This window comes from Archocentrus centrarchus, chromosome 1 (assembly GCF_007364275.1).
Source record: "Archocentrus centrarchus isolate MPI-CPG fArcCen1 chromosome 1, fArcCen1, whole genome shotgun sequence".
Classification (NCBI taxonomy): domain Eukaryota; kingdom Metazoa; phylum Chordata; class Actinopteri; order Cichliformes; family Cichlidae; genus Archocentrus; species Archocentrus centrarchus.
In genome coordinates this window covers 19,756,890-19,775,508 of record NC_044346.1, presented here as the reverse complement: position 1 = coordinate 19,775,508, position 18,619 = coordinate 19,756,890, and the positions used below count along the sequence as shown (strand labels likewise).

Here is an 18,619-nt window from a genome sequence, read left to right as displayed (position 1 = left end):
ATTATAAACACAGAAATGCATCGTCAGATTTTGATCAACTATGCAATACCATCTGATTGGCAACATCTTAATTTTTCAGAATGACAATGATCCCAGATGCACTGCTAATGCAGTAAAAGCACACAATGGAAGACCATCAGTCATGGATTGGCCTCCCCAGAGCACACACTCACAACATTAGTAAGCAGTGTTGGACCATCTTGACAGAGAACCGAACAAAAGGCAGCCAACATCAAAAGAAGAGCTTTGACTGTTCTTCAAGAAGCCTGGAGAACTATTCCTGAAGACTACTGAAAGAAATGACAAGAAATCTGCCTAAGAGGGTTCAGGCTGTTTTGAAGAATAAATATACCAAATATTCATTTTCAAGCTTGTTAGAATTGTATGAACTGTTTTTAGCTCATATACTGTATGCTGTATGTCTGTTTTCACGTTTCAACAAATTGCTGCACCTATAAAGAAATATGAGGTTGGCTCGAGACTTCTGTACAGCAGTTCATGTGTGTCACATGTGTATGATCTACACATCTGTCTGACACACACACACACACACACACGCACAGTGATTATCTGTTATTTTTTCCTCCTCTTTGTGGATGTGAAAATCTAACTGATTGATTTCCCTGTTGGCCTCAGGCACAAGGAGTTTATCGTTTTCATGAAATACCACTATTTTTTCTCATCATCACAGTTCTACAGTTAGTAGCTTCATACAGAGTGATCACCAGTCTTTACAGAGAAAAAAAAAATGCCCTGTTATTTTTAAAAAAGCACTACTTCACTCCAGGGCTCCAGTTATCAGCCCAGTCTGACGGGTAAGCAGCAGAACCAGAGCGTCCTTCAGTGGTATTCTTACCGTTTTTTAAACTGGGCTCATCAGGGACTTAGATATCTAGAAGCATCTCTGCTCCAGAGTTTCTGTTTATTGGGTCCAATTGCTCTTTTTACGGGCCAATTACATCGACCCTGAAACTTCCAGTGGTTTTTCTTACTTTTTTGAGTGAGAAAGTAAGGAGGTACAGGTCCTTTGTGATGTTAGGAATAAAATGTGATTATAGCCTGCTGGTATGTCATAACCAAAACTGATCCGATCAGGTCTGAAGTACCCAACTGGTACAGTCCAGTTTATTTTAGGGGGTATACTGTGATTGATCCCTCCCAGCCACAAACACACCAGTATGATCAGATATGCTCCTCCAAATCTAATCAAATCTCATTTTTATTACCTTATAAAGACAATTGTTTTAACACTCCAATTAATGTCAAATGACATGAAAAACAAATCAACTTTGGCATTTTTTGTAGATTTAATTAAAGAAATGGGATCAAATTATATGTTTTTAGCACAAGTTGCTAGTAAGAGAGCCTAAAGATACAATTTGCAATTGTTTCTTTGCTAAGTTGTCTGTTATGTGTAGATGCAAATGGTTAATCCCTTGAGTGCCTTTATATGCTTGAATGACTCATAGGTCAGTGTTAAGTGGCTTAACAAACAAACTTTAAAATGGTCAGGGGTGGCTTAAGACTTTGCGCACAAGATTTTGTCTTATTTAGACTTTGCATCTGTTTTCACATTTGTAAAGATGTAAAAAAAAAGGTTATCTTTCAAAAGATGGATTAGAAGGTGCAAAATAAGGATACACAAAATTAAAGAGCCATTACTTAACTGTGTTTGTGCCATCCTAATGTTTCTACCAAATTGGTTTGATGCTTCCAAAGCTACTTCTTAATTAAATTGAATAAATGTGCAGAGCCTTTCAGAACAGTGGATGAATGGAGTGAATAATGGACATAAAGTTTTCAGAGCCAGGAAACAGCAGCAGAAGGTCAAAATGGTTTTCACTGAAAAGTCCACTCAATAAAAGATTCAGATTTAAGGGAATGTCTCATTTAGAACAATATAAGATTTATGTTGTTCGTGTTATCTCTAGCGTGAAATATATCATTTGAAGCGCCAACATTAGACCTACACCTTTATGGGCACATTAAGCATTAAGTTTGACCCCACCCTAACATCTGGCTTTTCATTTCTCCACAGTAAAATTAAAGCAACTGACACAAATTAAAATATACCAACAATTTATCGTAATTTCACAGTCATCATTCACAAAAAAACAAAAAAAAACCCCCAAAAAACAGAATACACAGGCAAGACCACGCTCATTTTGGTATATACATACAGTAATGTTCATGTAGTGGAAATGTATTGAAGGCACTGAGTGGTTAAAGCAGCAGTGGTCTTATTACGGCAAACAGGTTTGTTATGAGTGTCAAAATACAGTTCATTTTAACATAGCAGAAAGAAATGTAGTGAACATGTCTGGCCTCATGAAATGTTATTTTTCAAAATAAGGTAAGTAGAACAGTTTGAAGCCTCTTCGACCACGGACTGCACAGCTGATGTAAATCACATGGTACACTGCAGGGGAGCACAGGGAATGACAACGTTCGTATCAGTAAATCAAAGCACGGCGCATACGGTGGACAAGTACAAAGTTTGAGAAACAAAATGATCATTTTACCTCCGGGGATAAAGAGAAGAAATCCAGGTATGAAGAAAATAGCACTTGAAATACCTGCAGGGACAGTTCTATTAGTTACAATCAAGAGAAAACACACCGTCTGTGCATACACAAAGTGCTTTGAGTGCTCAATTAAGAGTAGAAAAGTGCTACGTAAGTACCAGTCCATTTATCATTTACGTGTTCTGAAACTGCCAACAATGTTCAGATACATGAGAGGACTGATAAAGTTTACCTGTACAGTGAATTTGAAGCTTCAGCTGGTCAACTTGCATAAACACTGGAAATAACTAGTCTCCATCTAAGATTCACAGTGATTGGTTTTCCAACAACATAAATCAAAGGGTGGACAGGAAGATGAATTGATTATATTTTGATATATTTTATATTATATTTTTGACTATATTTTGAATTATTCTACTTTCATTTTATCTTAGTGTATATTTCTGAGTATAATTTAATTAGATTTTGATTATATTTGTAAACTATTGAATTTATATCTTTCTATTATGTAAGTGCAGTCATCAAAGCATTTCACTGCTAGTTGTACCGTGTAGATGGTGACTTAACAGAAGTTTATTTTAAAGAAACTCTTAGAGATTAATACTAGAGCAGAGCTGTCAAACTCATTTCACACTGTGGGCCACATACTTTGATCTTAAGTGGGCAAGACGAGTGAAACGTAAAGAAGTTTAACTACACAATTAATCACTGAGATATCTTAATATAAGAAAAAAAAAGGTGCAATTTAACAGTATGTTTTTGTACATGATCAGGAAATGCTGCTGCGGTAAATCTGTCAGCATGACTCTTTAAATTCAATTCTAAAAAATAAGTGGGTAAAATTACAGAAAAAGTTCTGCCCAAACAGAAAGTTTCTGCCCTATTTTTTAGTGTGGATTCACTGTAAAAAATATAGTAGATAGTGAAAAAACAGGAACTTTTCTGCCATTTAATTGTTTAAGTATTACCTAATACTTTGGTGTAGTATGAATTGCCATGGGGAAGGTCTTTTTAAGTAGTTTTACAGCTGTATTTTCATAAGGTGTAAAACTTATGAAAATACAGGTGTAAAACTTATGAAAATACAGTTCAAAGTTCAAAACGTATGCCCTCCTTCACATTTTCCAAAGCCATCCAGTAGACTGGATTGAAGTCTTTACTGGTCCAACTCTGGCCCCCCAGGGCCTTATGATTGACACCTCTGCACGGGAGGATAAATTGGTGTAATGTTAAAGGGATCAGGAGATGAATTCATAGAAGGTGAAATGTTTACTAATGTGCGACCAGATAATACAGAGAAATAGAACTCAGTTCTTTTCCACAGTTCTTGAGATGATGGTGTTCCAGAGCAGGTTTGGGAGCAGTGATAAGAGCAGTCGGTTGCTTAGAACAGGATTATAGGGTGATGGGATAGATAACGACACTTTCTAAGCAGATTTTACAGCTTAATTGCAGAGCTGCACCTGCTCCTATAGCTTGTGAAAGGCAAATTTATCTTTTCATCTGTTTGGGCTCAGCCTGGTGACATTTTCTTTGCATGTTGTGGGTGAGCTCATCCAAAGAGCACATTACCTACTTTCTTTCTGCCTCAAGTTGAGAGGAAACATTCTAAAAAGAAAAAAGCCATCCACGACTAATTAAAAGTGTCTAACAGAGGGCGGGACAGACCTTAAGTCATTATGAGCCCGGGCTGTATATACAGGCAAAGAAATGCTGAATAAAATCGGGAATATAAAGATACCTGATAAAACTGCACTGGTTGAATTTGACAGCTATGACCTTTTATTCAAGGTTTTTGGAGGCAGAAAGAAAAACAAAACAGCAGGGACAACAATATTTAAAGAAAAGGCCAAAGAGGTTCAAGATAGCTAAACTTTTGAAACTAAGCTTAACTTCAGGGAACTGGAATATATCAGAGCCCAGCAGACCTCAGCACTATATGGAGTGTGAAGTGTGGCCTCACTCAGTACAAACTAATCACAAGCGTGATGCCAGAGGGCTGCACAATTAATTACATTTTAATCTCAGTCATGATTTTTAGCTTCCCACAACTAAATAAACAAGATGGAGTGACATTGAAAATGGACGCTTCGCTAACTGAACACAAAGCTAAAGTAAACAGAGCGCTCCTTGAATCAGCGCCTGACCTCATTCCTGAATAAAGACTGTCACCATGACTGTCATACGTCCAAAATGTCAGACATGGTAACTTCACGTGGTTGATGATCACACATCTCCAAAACCTCAATAAAAAGCTGCAGAAGCCCAGAATGACACCTGAATGGGTTTGGGCTTGTGTCTATTTTAAAATAAATAAATGTCCTTCCTATTATTCATTCTTGTTATCTTCTTTCACTCCACTGTAAAAATAGACAGCAGGAAAAAGACTGACCTTGAGAACTAGACTGAGAAACACTGATGTATAACAAGAACTTTGGCTTTTAACACTGGAGTTTCTTCACTGCCAATCAAGCTGTGTGTGTGTGTATGTGTGCGTGCGTGCGTGTGCGCGCGCAACTCAAGATAAGACAGAGATCCGCCCACTTGTGGGAAAGCACGTCAGCATTTATGGAGTCCAATAAAAATATCCCATTCTGAATTGTTCAATTTAATCCATTGTATAAAAATGTTCTGCATTTATTCATGTTTTGTGAGTTGGCATTTTGGTGTAAAATTCTGGTCTGTTTATGATTATATGACAGAAATTCAGATGTAAAATGCTTTTTTTTTTTTTTTTTCTTTTTCTTTTTGTGTATGCTTGAATTTGGATTAATGTGCATTTCTGAAAACAACAATCTAAATGTGTTTTACTTTAACATTTTCTTTTCCTTACCTGCACTTGGATTGAGCTGTATGCCAATACCTGTGAAAATAAGAGCTAAAACAAAACAACAAAATATATATCTGAGAAAAGGAGAAACCAGCCAAATGTTTCTGTTAGCTCGGGTACTCTGGCAATAAATCTGTTATAATCTGCTCATCCGCATGGGGACAAAGTTCACTGTGCCATGTGCCAAGACTATCACTGACTCACACAACACGGAACAAACTACCTGGTATAAAATTGCAAAACAATTTGGACTGGAGTCTTCTTGTTTACATTGGAGCTTCATTTTCCTAAATCAGAAAGAAGAGGTTTATTTGTTCTTTTAAAACAGCCATTTTAGACTGCAGTCATTTTACTGTAATTTTAGCATTTCTCCTGAGTGAAAACCAAAATAAATTAAAAATCACTAAACCATCTATGGTGGGAGCAGCCGGTCCTTAATACTCTGACACTACAACAGCCAATCAAAAACCAAAAAAAAAAAATCAAGCAAACATGAGAAACAAGAATTTCTCTTTGAGAAAACAGTAAACTCACAGCAGATTATTCTGGTTTGTGTATTTAATATCTAATAAGCGAGAAAGCACGTTTACTCACCAACTCCAGTGATGAGGAGAAGGAACGAAGAAAGAACAACTCTTCTGTTTTTCTTCACCAGCGGATGGGACACCCACCTAAGAAAAGCGTGTTTTTAAAGTAACCGCGTTTGTTACGCTTCTCCGTGTGAGCAGACTGAACTTACCCGCAGCAGTGAGCAGAAAGCTGCGTGACAGAACTCAAGGTGCTGAAGGACCACTGAGAGCTGCAGTAAGACAGAGTTGCGGGGTCACTGAGGAGAGAGCAGAAACACGCTTCATTTCACGTTCGAAGAAGAGGCAGGCAAGACAAAAATCATATCGGGACCCTATCTATAGGACCCACCTGATTTTGAAGAAGTTATTGAAAGAGGAATTCCCATTGTTGCCCAAAGCGTCTTCATTTTCCAGATTCTAAAGCAACAGCAGACGACGACGGATGTCATATAAACAAATGAAAAAAGCAATGTATAGCTCACAGTAGGAAGTAAGGTAGTAAGGTTATTACAGTTAAGTAAAATTAAAATGAAACGTAAATCTATTCATTGATTGCAGAATGTCTACAGTGCTGTGCAAAAGTCTTGAGTCACCCCTCATTTCTTTATATTTTGCTAGGGAAATGGAAAATGGGAGCAGCTATGTATTAAAACGTGCACACATACATGGAAACAGAGTTCGTACAATTCTAACTAGCCTCAAAGTCAATTTATATTATGACCACCTTTATCCTTCAAAACAGTCATTTCTTTAAGTAGTCTTCAGGAATAGTTCTCCAGGCTTCCTGAAGGACATTCAAAGCTCTTCTTTTTAATGTTGGCTGCTTTTTGTTCTGTGCTCTGTCAAGATGATCCCACACTGCTCCAGTAATGTTGAGGTCTGGGCTCTGGGGAGGCCAATCCATGACTGATGGTGTTGCAGTGTGTGTTTTTCTATCCAGGTATGCTTTTACTGCACTGGCAGTGTGTTTGAGATCATGCTGAAAAATGAAACAGCTGCCAATCCAGATTGCATGGTGGACCAAAACTTGATAGTACTGATGTGTCCATAATTCCATCAATTTTGATGAGATCTCCAACACCACTGGTTGAAATGCAGCCCCGAACCATGACAGAGCCTCCACCGTGTTGATGACTGTAGACCAGGGGTCTCAAACTCCAGGCCTCGAGGGCCGGTGTCCTGCAGCTTTTAGATGTGTCCCTGATCCAACACACCTGAATCAAATGGCTGAATTACCTCCTCAGTATGCAGTCAAGTTCTCCAGAGTCCTGCTAATGACTTCTGTATTTGACTCAGGTGTGTTGAAGCAGAGACACATCTAAAACCTGCAGGACCTCGAGGCCTGGAGTTTAAGACCCCTGCTGTAGACACTCACTCTCCTGACCTCCTCTGTACATGCTGACAATAATTTGAACAAAAACTTTCAAATTCAGATTATAATGGTTTAAAAATGGCTTGTTGACAGCCATCCCTCCACTGAAACTATTCCTGATGAGGCCTCAGTGAACAGCAGATGGATCAACTGAAAGGCCACATGCATCTCTTGGGTCTTTGCTAGATTTTTTTCCCTTAGTTCTTAAGGACATGACTTTTAGACACAGTTTATCTGCTGTAGATAGTTTTTTAGGCCTGCCACTTCTTTTGTCTTGCACTTGTCCAGTTTCCTCATATTTACACTGCATAGCGTGCTGAGATATGCCAATTTTTCAGCTAAAAGCTCTTTGGGAATCACCTTGTTTGTGCAAAAATATTATTTTATTCTGTCAAACTGTTATCTTTGTCATTTTTCATAGATTCATATAAAGAAATGGGAACAAATTATGTGTTTTTCTGACAGGTTGCTAGTAACAAAGTGTCTAAAGATGCAATTTAAAATTGTTTCTTTCCTTAGTTGTCTTTTATGTGCAGACACAACACTGGTTCATCCCTTGAGTTAGGTACCTTATTTATGCTTGAATGCTTCATAGGACAGTGTTAACCCTGTCAGGCCTACGACACCAACGCTGAGAGTTTTTCAAGGTTCAGGCTTCACAGGCTTAAGTAGTTCAACAAACAAAAAGAACATTTCTCTGAAAATAGCCAGGTATAAGGACTGGACTAAAAATGAGTGAAAAAGCAGCCAATGTCCAAATTAAAACTAGAGAACTATTGCTCAAGACAGCTTAAAAAAAAATACCAGAAATCTCACTTCTTGGAAGCAAAATATAAAGAAATGAAGGCTCAAGACTTTTGCACAGTACTGTGCATGAGTCGATTGCCTTCACAGATATCTGTGATGGTGACTGACCAAGCTCCATCACATCTTTCTTTGTCCACAAACACTTCCGAGACCATCAGGACTTGAACAACCACACTTTGCACACAAGCACATCTTAGGCCGCTCCCAGTTGTTATCTATATCAGATATTATGATGTCATCATGTTGCCTACCAACCACCGGTAACAAAATGACCCAATTTAGCATTTTGGATTCTATAACACATCATAAAAGCATCCCATTGTTTTAATTTCATGGCAATAACATCTCATTTATATCCATAAAAGCTGAATTATGCATACTGTATTAGGATGCATCATGTTGCCTGGCAACCATCTAGCAACAGGCTAAAATTACCCACTTTTAGCACATAAACACATGCAAGGGCATGTACCAGCACTTTGCTTTCAGACTGCAGGCTTACTCGTGGCTCCTGCAGTTTCCTAAAGTATAACAGGAGGCAGAGTCTCGAGCTATTAGACTCTACTTCTGTGGAACCAGCTCACAGTTTGGAACTTGGAGACAGACACCCTCTCTGACCGTCGTTTAGTTATGCTACTATAGGTTCAAAACTGAAACACAGCCTCTGGTTGGAAAACTAAAACCAAAAATGAAACTGAAATACAAATAATAAATATGTTATATCTCTTGTGTACATGTGTACCTGATACTTGAGGTTAGTGGGTTCAAGGGAGCCAGCGGCAGCAGGGGAGGGATGACTCTGAGGTTTAGAGAAACTCAAAGGACCAAATGTCATCTCTCCTCCGTCTCTGTCCTTCCATCCCTGCGGCTCTCCGTCAGTCACAGCTCCCTCCTCATCTCCCTCCAGCACAAAGGCATCGTCGATGGTAAACTGTGTTGCCATGGTGATTTCCTCTTACACCCTGAGGTCCCGCAGCTGGATACTCACTGTGGTTATAAGAGTAATAATCAATTTTATTCGCACAACACACACACAAATAAATCGCAGGAGATATTTTAGAGTTAAAATTTAGTAGGTATTCTCGACCCAGTTCTCAGTTCTCGACCCAGCCCGTGGAAACAAAACTCAACTTAGCGGCTGCAGAGTTTTCTCTCATGAATCTGGGAATTTATATCCCTTTAAAGTTTGCTCATACAAGCCCATATAAAAAATAAGTAAACTCAGCAACTTTCTACTTAGTTTAAAAGGCGAAAATAGCCACCGTACTGCCTTGACTTGGCCTACATGGGACCGAGGCTAAGTACAACTGAGCAGAGGCTCCACGGCTTTCCTGTAGGTCTCTGCCATTGTTTGTCCTCATTCTTCTGGCCGATCAGATGACCAGGAGGAAAACTTACTGTCTTAAGTAAATCTATTCTCCTGCGAAGAAACTTCGGCTTCAGTACTTCAAAGATGAGTCACATTTTTGTAAGTCCTGTGACAAGTCGTTATAAAGCCTTCTGGTAGGTGTATCTTGATGTCGCTTCTGTAGCGCGAAAACCGCTTTTGTAGAAGTTTGGGCTCTCTTGTTTTTTAACGCTCGGCAATCGATTACATACGACTGATTACGCCCAAAGCGCCCTTTTTTTTTTGCGTGTGAGCCAGGGCGCCTAATCGAACGTCGTTTTTTATCGTCGTTTTGTCTGCCGACTTCTGCGATTGAAGAAAAAAAAAAGCCTTTAGAAACTGGGTGAATAATTAATCACAATAAATGAATATATAAATAAAGTAATTAATGAAATTAAATTCAAACATATAAAAAAAAAGAAAACAATATAATATAGAAGGCTATTTGAAAAAAAAATGCTGTACTTAAATCAAAATTTCAGGTTAGTCATGTAGAAATTTTGACTCACTCAGAAGTAACTGGAAATGTTGAAATTTTGAGATACCTTCTTCTTTTTTCCCTTTTTTGAGTGAATATATAGAGATAAATTACTATATAATTTATGACAATGTTATTAGAAATGATCACGTTTGGCTTCCATTAATTTTAGAGTAGTAGTAGTAGAGTAATTTTTCTAGTATAGAGATGATTTTTTTCGAATAGCATGTGAAGATTTTGCTTTCATTTACAGTAGATGAAAGCTTTACTGCTGCAAGAAATCTTCAGGAGTTGTTATATCATAACTAGGGGTGGGACTTTAACGCATTAATTTCAATGAATTAATTATGGGGAAATTAACGATTTAAAAATTTTAACGCAGTTTAATCGCACTTTGCACCGGAACGTTTCTCAGTTCCAGGCATACAGATTATATCGACGCACGATGTCAAAAATTCAGCGGTCGCATCGTTCGAAGGACCCGGCCCACGTCCTTCGCAGCCCAGGAAGACCGCAAAGGCCGGAAGTGAGCGGCTAGCCTTCATATCAGCGTCACCTGCCCTCTCTCTGCGTAGCTCATGTCGCCAGCAACCGTGAGTGCGAAGCACAGCTGTGTAAAAGCAGCTGGTTAAACCGAGAACGAACTTTTTCTCCTTTTTGTGGTTTAATTTTAAGTCTTTAATTCAAAATAAGCTGTTAAAACAAGCATAACACATTTCAAAATCAAGGAATACAGCTGAGCTAATGATTAATTTCCAACTATATTAAGTGAGACATTAATGTTGAATAAAACTATCCAGTTATGATGCTTAACTTTAATTTCAGGAGTTTGCTTATCACAGGAGCACTTCCACCCTTGTTGGTCTGTGTAGTAGACTGGTGGGGAAATGAACAAAATTTGGAAGTTTAAGCTTATGTATATTGATTCATTCATCAACCAAACTTAAATTAATATTTGTCATGTTAAATATTTAAATGAGATTAAAATGCGATTAATTAATTACAAAGCTCCTAATTAATTAGATTATTTTTTTAATTGAGTCCCACCCCTAGTAAAAAGTATTCTAGGGTCAAATGTGAGGCCATCAATCCAACAACTACAGCCTAGCCAAAATTGGTTCATGCAACAGGACAATGATTCCGAGCACAGCGGCAAACAACAGAATGGCTGAAAATGAAAAGAATCAAGTGCTGCAATGACCCAGTCAAAATCCAGACCTCAGCCTAATTGAAATGCTGTGGTGAGACTTTAAGAGAGCTGTGTAGAAATAAATTCCTGCAAACCTCACTGAACGGAAGAAATGCTATACAGAAGAGTGGACCAACATTCCTCCATTACAATATAAGATTGACAAAGTCATAAAAATTTATTGCTGCTAATCATGGTTCTACAAGCTACTGAATCATGGGATGCAGTTCCTGTTGCACAGTATTGCGTGTACTGTACTGTGAAAACCTTTTTTACATGACTGTATAAGATGCTAGAGAGCAAGTTTTCAAAAACTGACACACTTTACTCATTCAAAACTATTAGCATGAAAGCAAAACAATACAATAAATATTTAACAAATGATTTAAAAAATGAAAGTACTATAGAGAACCGATAGTACAATGCTTACTTGTAAATCAGATTAGGGAAACTACCTCTACCTGGTTCATCTATGAAATACTATAGATATTAATAGAAAGCTCTGCTAACAAAAGCTACTAAAGACAGTTATTTACTTTAAAAGCAAATGATGCACAGTTTGTGTTTGGGAGGAGACACAAATCACTTTGGGTTTGTGTGGAAAGGCAACTGCTGTTTAAAAAAGAGAAAATCAGCCAAATCAAATATGCAGAGTTTGCCACTCTGAGTCAGAGAACAACCGAAAGAAGCTTTAAAGTCGCTCTATTGTATGATGTTTGTACACAGATGCACCAACACTGTCTTCTTCTGATAAGGACAAACTGTACTTGTATTATTATTTTTTTGGGTGTCCTTTTTTCTCTTCCCACCACAACCATCTGCAAAATTAACTCATGTAAAACATTTTAGGAGTGAGAATGTTTGTCTTCTCCCCAACTAATACTACCGTTATGTCTTACTTGGCTTGACTAAGATGATGTTTATTAGAAACTCTGGACCAAAGCACTGATACTCGAAGTAATAAAATTTCTTTGAAATTATCTTTGAAGGCGAAATTAATGTAGAAATTTGAATTTTTCCACTTTTTTGCTGCTGCTGACATATGAAATCATGTGATTTCCAGCAAGTCAGAAGACCTGCATTATGCAAACAAACATCTCTAAACCAACAATCACAGATTAGTCATTGTTGGTTGCAGTTCAGGTGAGCAGATAGTCAGAGCTGGTAGACGACGTGAACAGTGGCTGAATGTCAGAGAAGCCTCACTGATAAATACTCATATCAGGACTGAATTTGGACACTTGGAAATTCAAGAGTTGTAAGTTATGCATTTGTGTGTGTGTGTGTCTGTGTGTTTATGTACTTCTAACTGAAAGCCTGTTACGTTAGTACCTAAACTATGTAAATTTATCTGACACAAACAGATTAATATGTGTGCGTATCTTCTGATTTTTTTTTTTTTTAATCTCTGGCAGATTGTGTACTCATTACAAATGCCACAAAAATTTAAAAAAGTTTAAATGCCAGCTGATATGACAACTTAACAGATTGCGCCACATATTGATCTTTCCTCCGGCTTGGTGCCACATTCATTTTGAAATCCTCTCTCGTTTGCAGATGAGACGAAAGGCCATACTTTGCTTCGTGCTGCAGCTCATTTTTGAGGTAAATCTTAAGAAGCGCAGAAAAGTCTCTTCACAACTCAGCAGAATGTTTGCTTACTTTAATTACTTCTCTAGAAGCCTTAAATGTCAGACACGTTGACTCTTAAATTTGTGAAGCTTTTCATCCGATGTCTTGTTTTCCCTCCTGGTCAGCTTTCGTCATGCACAGAAATCCTGGTGATACCTGGCTCTAAGCTGGAGCTGCCCTGTCTCGCATCTGAGAATTACTTCACTGAAATAGAAGAAATCACATGGAAACACAACGGTCTCATAAGGCTTCTGTTTTCATGTGCAAACATTTGCGCTCTCTCTCTCTTTCTCTCTCTCTAAAAGTATACGTGTGTGTGTGGTCTCTTTTAAAATACAGGTAACGTCATATTTCACCATTTTCAGCCAGCCAATTCACAATTCTACTTCCACATATCCCCCGTAACTTCAGCCAGTCAGGGTGAGTACGAGTGTCTGGCAAAGGGGAGCGATGTGGAACTGATACGGACATTTAACGTCACTGTGGATGGTGAGACTCTTTTATCATGCAAGCACTTTTATTTCACAGTTAGTGGAGCATATTTAGCTTCTAACAAAGAGCATAAAACAATTTGGAGTGTTTGCTGTTTGTCTGATTTTTGTTTATTTTTGCAGGACTTAGTATCTATCAAATGAAAGCATTTGAAAAGTCAGATGTTAAACTCCCATGCGATATCCCACGTTCCAGAGAAGTCAGTGCCAATGCACTGTGGTTCAAAGTGGAAGGCAAGGGGGAAAAAAGAATGCTGAATCTTGAAGATGACCCAACAGATGATGAGAAAAAATTTAGTCTGATTTATCCCGAAGACAATGATCAGACCATGAACATCAGAAACATTGGCATGGAGGATGCTGGCATTTATCACTGTGAACTGGATGATGGGGAAAAGCTCAGCATTGTAAACGTTAGTGTTGAAGGTTTGTCAAATTTAATAACACTGAAATTGATTTGAACCGTTCTGGTCAAAGTACATATAATTTCATATAAAGAAAGGGTCCATCAGTTGTGTAAAATATCTAATGATCTGTTTCATTTTTCTTTTAGTTCAGCCTACGTCTTCTTCTCACACGTGCCAAGGCTCCACCTCACCATGGGAACCCTGCCAGGACGAGAACAGTCGCACAGGAGAACCCACACTGCAGGAGTCCATGGCAGAGTTTGCAATGAAGCTGTACTCTTACCTCAAAGAATCATATCCTTCTACCAACTTGCTCTTCTCTCCCGTGAGCATCAGCGGGGCACTCTCCCATTTGTTGTTAGGTAGGAGCACCCCACTACCCCAACTCTGAATTGGATAAGCAGAAGAAAATGGATAGATGGATGGATGGATGGATGGATGGATGGATGGATGGATGGATGGATGTTGGGAAGTTTTACTTTACAATGGAAAGGATGCTGTGATCATACACCACTGCTATCTTCTGTGAACATCCTGGGCATTTGTTTCTGAGGTCACCAGTGTAAATGTACCAAAACTGCTGATTTGACCACTCCTAATGTTCCTGTCCACTCTGTGCTGAAGAAAGTGTTTAGTATTTAAACCCTAATGATGGCCTGTTTCAGTTGCCTTACATCTTTTGACCAGATGATGTAGGGTCACAGAAAAGCTTCCAAATGCAAATGTCATACCTGTAATAATCTCCAGATCACAAAAAAAAAAGCCCACAGCTATCCATGAAGCAGTGCAGTGAACTGTCCCATTACATTAGAGACACCCAGGGGAATGTGTATAATTCCTCACAGGTAGTTTTTGACCAGCTCCTAAAATTGAAGTATTGAAGTAGAACCTTCACCTTGAGCCCATACATGTATTTCAAATAACTGTCACTCAAATAAGTTTTGGTACACAGTTAAGAAGACAAAAATTTGCACCAGTGTCTTACATGGCTTGCAGCTTTCTATAACATACTAAGCTTATTGTTGTTATCTTGTTGGACCTTCAGGTGCAAGGAACGACACCCGTAAGGCCATTGAGAGCGCTATCTGTGTGCCTCACGACTTCCACTGTGTTCACCTCCTGATGAAGAAGCTGAGAGAGAAGCTGGACAGTTCTTTGCAGATGGCTTCTCAGATCTACTACAATCCATGTATTACTATCACAGTGTGAAGTGCACAAAATAACCAGAGATCATAGAGCAGAAAATCACAGATCATAAAAGATAAAATGATCTCTATTTCTGCTCTTATCCTTAGATATGAATCTGAGTAAGACCTTTACCGACCAATCCATTCAGTTCTATGATGCGAAGCCCACTGAGTTGCTGAATACCACTGAGGAAAACACACGGATGATCAATAGCTGGGTGGCAGAAAAGACCAAAAATAAAATCACAAATTTGGTTGACTCTGTCCCATCAAGTTCACAGCTGATCCTGCTCAACGCCGTCTCCTTTACTGGTCAGTAAACTGCGCGTGCACACAGTGCAACTGAAAATAGTAGAAACTGATAAACTGTGTTTACATGTGTTTCAGGTCAGTGGAAGGTCAAGTTTAATCAAAAAGAAAAAAAAGGATTTTTCACAAAACTGAATGGTGATGTGGTAAAGGTGCCTCTTCTCTATCACGAGAAGTACATGGCAACTATGATTTATGCTGCTGAGCTAAAGGCACAGGTAAGGAACAATTAAACCACCCACAGACATGCTTTACAGCAATGGCTGTCTAGATCCTACCCAGACCTTTCTGCCAGTAGATGGCATTAGAAATGACATCCTTTCTTTCTGAAAACTACAGGAAACATGCATGTTATGTTTCCTTTGTGTTGAGCTACTCAGCTTTAATGCACAAATAAACTTCACTACTAACTCACAAAACATACAGAATGAACAGTAACTTCGTTAATGTTAGCATCATAGAAAAATATACTTTTTAAAAAAAAATACCAACAGCTATCTGGTTGTTATTATACTGTTATTTTAATTTTTTACTACAATCACTAATACAGTTTATTGCTGTCAAATGTGTTAAAATACTGTAGCTCAATAGGATTTCATTTCATGTACCCTGAGGCTCAGTTTCTTGTTTTTCTTGAGTTATGACAGGTATCAGCTTTCATCATGATTCTCTTACTTCTCTCCCTTCACAGTCATAGGAATGCTCCTCATTTCAACAAACACCGTGAATATAAGTTTGATTCATTGCCACTGAAGTATTGGATGTGTGGCCCATGATTAACTAAACCCTAAAACTGTTCACACTGGTCACACAAATGCCATAAACTCACATTCCCATCAGTCACATTCTACACACAAAACAACTGAAATAGTCGACTCCACAATCTCTCTTTCCTAACAGCATCCAGTACCTGATAGGTCCATAATTCCTGTAACCTACAGCATTGTGCAAAAGTCTTGAGCCACAACTCATTTCTTTATATTTCACTTCCAAGCAGCCAGATGTTCTTGTAATTTTTAGAGTGGTCTTGAGCAATCGTTTTTCAGGCTTTTAAAGTTTTTCTTTAGACATTGGCTGCTTTTTCACTCATTTTCGGTCCAGTCCTTGTACCTGACCATTTTCAGAGGAAATGTTTGTGTTTTGGTTTGTTTCTTAAGCCACCTAACACTGACATATGAATCATTCAAGCATAAAAGGGGATGCACCAGTGTTGTGTCTACACAACAGACAACTTAGCAAAGAACCAATCTTAAATGGTAATTTAGGCACTCCGTTACTAGCAGCCCATCACAAAAACATATAATTTGTTTGCATGTCTTTAGTTGAATCTATGAAAACAGTTTGACAGGCGTTAAATAGTAACAAGGGGATTTTCAAGGAGTTATTAACCCAAAGGTTTGCATATCTCTGCATGGAGTGCAGTTTATCCTCAAAAATACTGAGGAGACTGAACAAGCAGAAGACCAAAAAAAAAAAAAAAACACCTACAGCAGATGAACAGTATCTGAAAGTCATGCCCTTAAGAAACAGGGAGAAAAAGTCCAGCAAAGACCTGACACAGGACCTGAGAGACGCATCTGGGACTTCAGTCGATCTATCTGCTGTTAGCTGAAACCTCATCAGAAATGGTCTCAGTGGAAGGGTGGCTGCCAAGAAGCCATTCTTAAAGAAGGGAAACAGGGAGAAAATGCTGAGGTATGCCAAACTACTCAAGAAATGGACTGAAAGTCAGTTGCAAGGGGTCTGTGATGAATCAAATCGTCCTCAGTATGTACAGAGGAGGCCAGGAGACAGAATGGAACAAAAGTCAGACAAAATCCCAAGAAGAGCTTTGAATGTGCCTCAAAAGGCCTGGAAAACTATTCCTGAAGACTGCTAAAAAGAACAGCAAAAAAAGCTTGTCTGAGAGAAGAATAAAGGTGGTCACACCAAATACTGACTTTCAGGCTCGTTAGAATTGTACAAACTCTGTTTCCATGTATGTTTGCACATGTTTTAATAAATGGCTGCACATTCTCCTGGGAAAATTAGGATTGGCTCAAAACTTTTGCACAGTGCTGTATATCTTTAAGTTGATTGTGATGTGGTAAATGAATCAGTGGATTTTGCTCAGACAAGTACGGGACTCAACAACAAAGTTACAAAGTTTTGTACTTTTACTGCATTTTTTTTTTTTACTACTCACAAAAGAATACACGAGATTAATTACATTTTGTGGATACTGAAAATACAACCAGTTGAGTGTTAACAAAAACAGTCACTATCATCAAAACAGTTACTGGCACTGATACTATCATGTGTATTCTTAAGATGAGATTTAATTTTTTTGGATTTCAGGTTTATTGTAAATACCTACTAAGCACTTTAGAATGATTAAAAACAGATGGTCCTTATAACTCCCCACCTTGGAAATGATCACTTTTGACGTTGATTAACACTTGGAATATTTACTTTGCCAACAGGTGGCGAGGTTTGCTCTCACAGGTGACAGCAGTCTTTACATCCTGCTGCCTCTCAGCAACACAGTGGCAGCACTGCAGCAGGTGGAGCACAAGATGACAGACATGGCTGTGCGTCAGATGATAGAAAGCATGAAAGCAACATCTCCTCAGACTATGGAGGTCACTCTGCCCAAAATCAAACTGGATATCCAGCCAGACATGAACATGCTTCTCAAGAAACTAGGTTGGTTCATCTTTCATGCTGTCCTCTCTTTTTAGTCCTTTTTTAATGTGCCACAAATGAATACCACCCATGCTTTCAGCCTGCACACTTTACCCAGCAGTCATCCATTAAGTCCCATTTATGAAATATGTCTCTACATCTAGTTTTAGGTCTCAAAGCATCTTAAGCACATGCTTGGTGCCCTTACTTGCTTTTACCCTCACTGTTACCTCTCTGGCCTTTTCTCTGCCTTTTCAGGGCTGTCGGCACTTTACGAGGGTGTCGAACTGTGCGGCCTCTACCCTATGGAGAAACTGTTTCTGGACGACGCCAAGCACAGAGCCTTCCTCGCACTGACCGAGCAAGGAGTGGAGGCCGGCGCCGTCACCAGCATGTCGTTCTCTCGCGCCTTCCCTTCCTTCTCTGCCCTGCGGCCTTTCATCATGCTGCTGTGGAGTGACCACACCAATGTGCCGCGCTTTATTGGCAGGGTGACCGAGCTGTGAGAGGAGAACGTTACATAGGAGGTGTGCTGGAAATGTCAGGCAATGTTTAACAAAGGCTGCTTTGCTGCTGTGTGTGAAGTAGTCTTAAAGTAATTTGATTTTTTTTTTTTTTTTGTCTGAAAGATGCAATGTTTTTAACTCAGAATCAATGTTGCTTCAAGTAGCCTAGTTATAAGCAGTGACTTAAAAACACACACATATACAGGCCTTGATGTGGATTAGCTTTCAAGATGATGATAAATAAACACATATCTACACAATACATG

General features: G+C 38.7%; 2 protein-coding genes across 2 annotated transcripts; one reads left to right on the top strand and one right to left on the bottom strand.

The window, feature by feature from the left end:
* Positions 1-1,024: 1,024 nt before the first annotated feature.
* On the bottom strand, positions 1,025-9,719 carry tmem134 (transmembrane protein 134). Its single transcript, XM_030730774.1, has 8 exons — positions 9,502-9,719; positions 8,846-9,090; positions 6,274-6,341; positions 6,095-6,181; positions 5,950-6,026; positions 5,359-5,403; positions 2,523-2,576; positions 1,025-2,419 (listed from the first exon to the last, which is right to left on the bottom strand). The coding sequence occupies exons 2-8, from the start codon at positions 9,044-9,046 to the stop codon at positions 2,337-2,339; spliced, it is 615 nt and encodes a 204-aa protein (XP_030586634.1). The 5' UTR covers positions 9,047-9,090; positions 9,502-9,719; the 3' UTR covers positions 1,025-2,336.
* A 2,558-nt stretch (positions 9,720-12,277) lies between these two features.
* Positions 12,278-18,615, top strand: serping1 (serpin peptidase inhibitor, clade G (C1 inhibitor), member 1). The gene is made up of 11 exons (XM_030728613.1): positions 12,278-12,415; positions 12,715-12,762; positions 12,915-13,026; positions 13,129-13,278; positions 13,404-13,706; positions 13,834-14,049; positions 14,733-14,876; positions 14,983-15,186; positions 15,262-15,401; positions 17,646-17,868; positions 18,106-18,615. The coding sequence occupies exons 2-11, from the start codon at positions 12,715-12,717 to the stop codon at positions 18,351-18,353; spliced, it is 1,788 nt and encodes a 595-aa protein (XP_030584473.1). The 5' UTR covers positions 12,278-12,415; the 3' UTR covers positions 18,354-18,615.
* Positions 18,616-18,619: the final 4 nt, after the last annotated feature.

Excerpts from the sequence above, each read along its gene's own strand:
- tmem134 (XM_030730774.1), bottom strand. The coding sequence starts at position 9,046 with ATGGCAACACAGTTTACCATCGACGATGCCTTTGTGCTGGAGGGAGAT. Across the intron at positions 6,182-6,273 it reads AATAACTTCTTCAAAATCAG|TGACCCCGCAACTCTGTCTT; the intron begins GTGGGTCCTATA and ends CTCTCTCCTCAG. Across the intron at positions 6,027-6,094 it reads CTTTCTGCTCACTGCTGCGG|GTGGGTGTCCCATCCGCTGG; the intron begins GTAAGTTCAGTC and ends CGCTTTTCTTAG.
- serping1 (XM_030728613.1), top strand. The coding sequence starts at position 12,715 with ATGAGACGAAAGGCCATACTTTGCTTCGTGCTGCAGCTCATTTTTGAG. Across the intron at positions 13,707-13,833 it reads TGTAAACGTTAGTGTTGAAG|TTCAGCCTACGTCTTCTTCT; the intron begins GTTTGTCAAATT and ends TTTTTCTTTTAG. Across the intron at positions 15,187-15,261 it reads CAACGCCGTCTCCTTTACTG|GTCAGTGGAAGGTCAAGTTT; the intron begins GTCAGTAAACTG and ends CATGTGTTTCAG.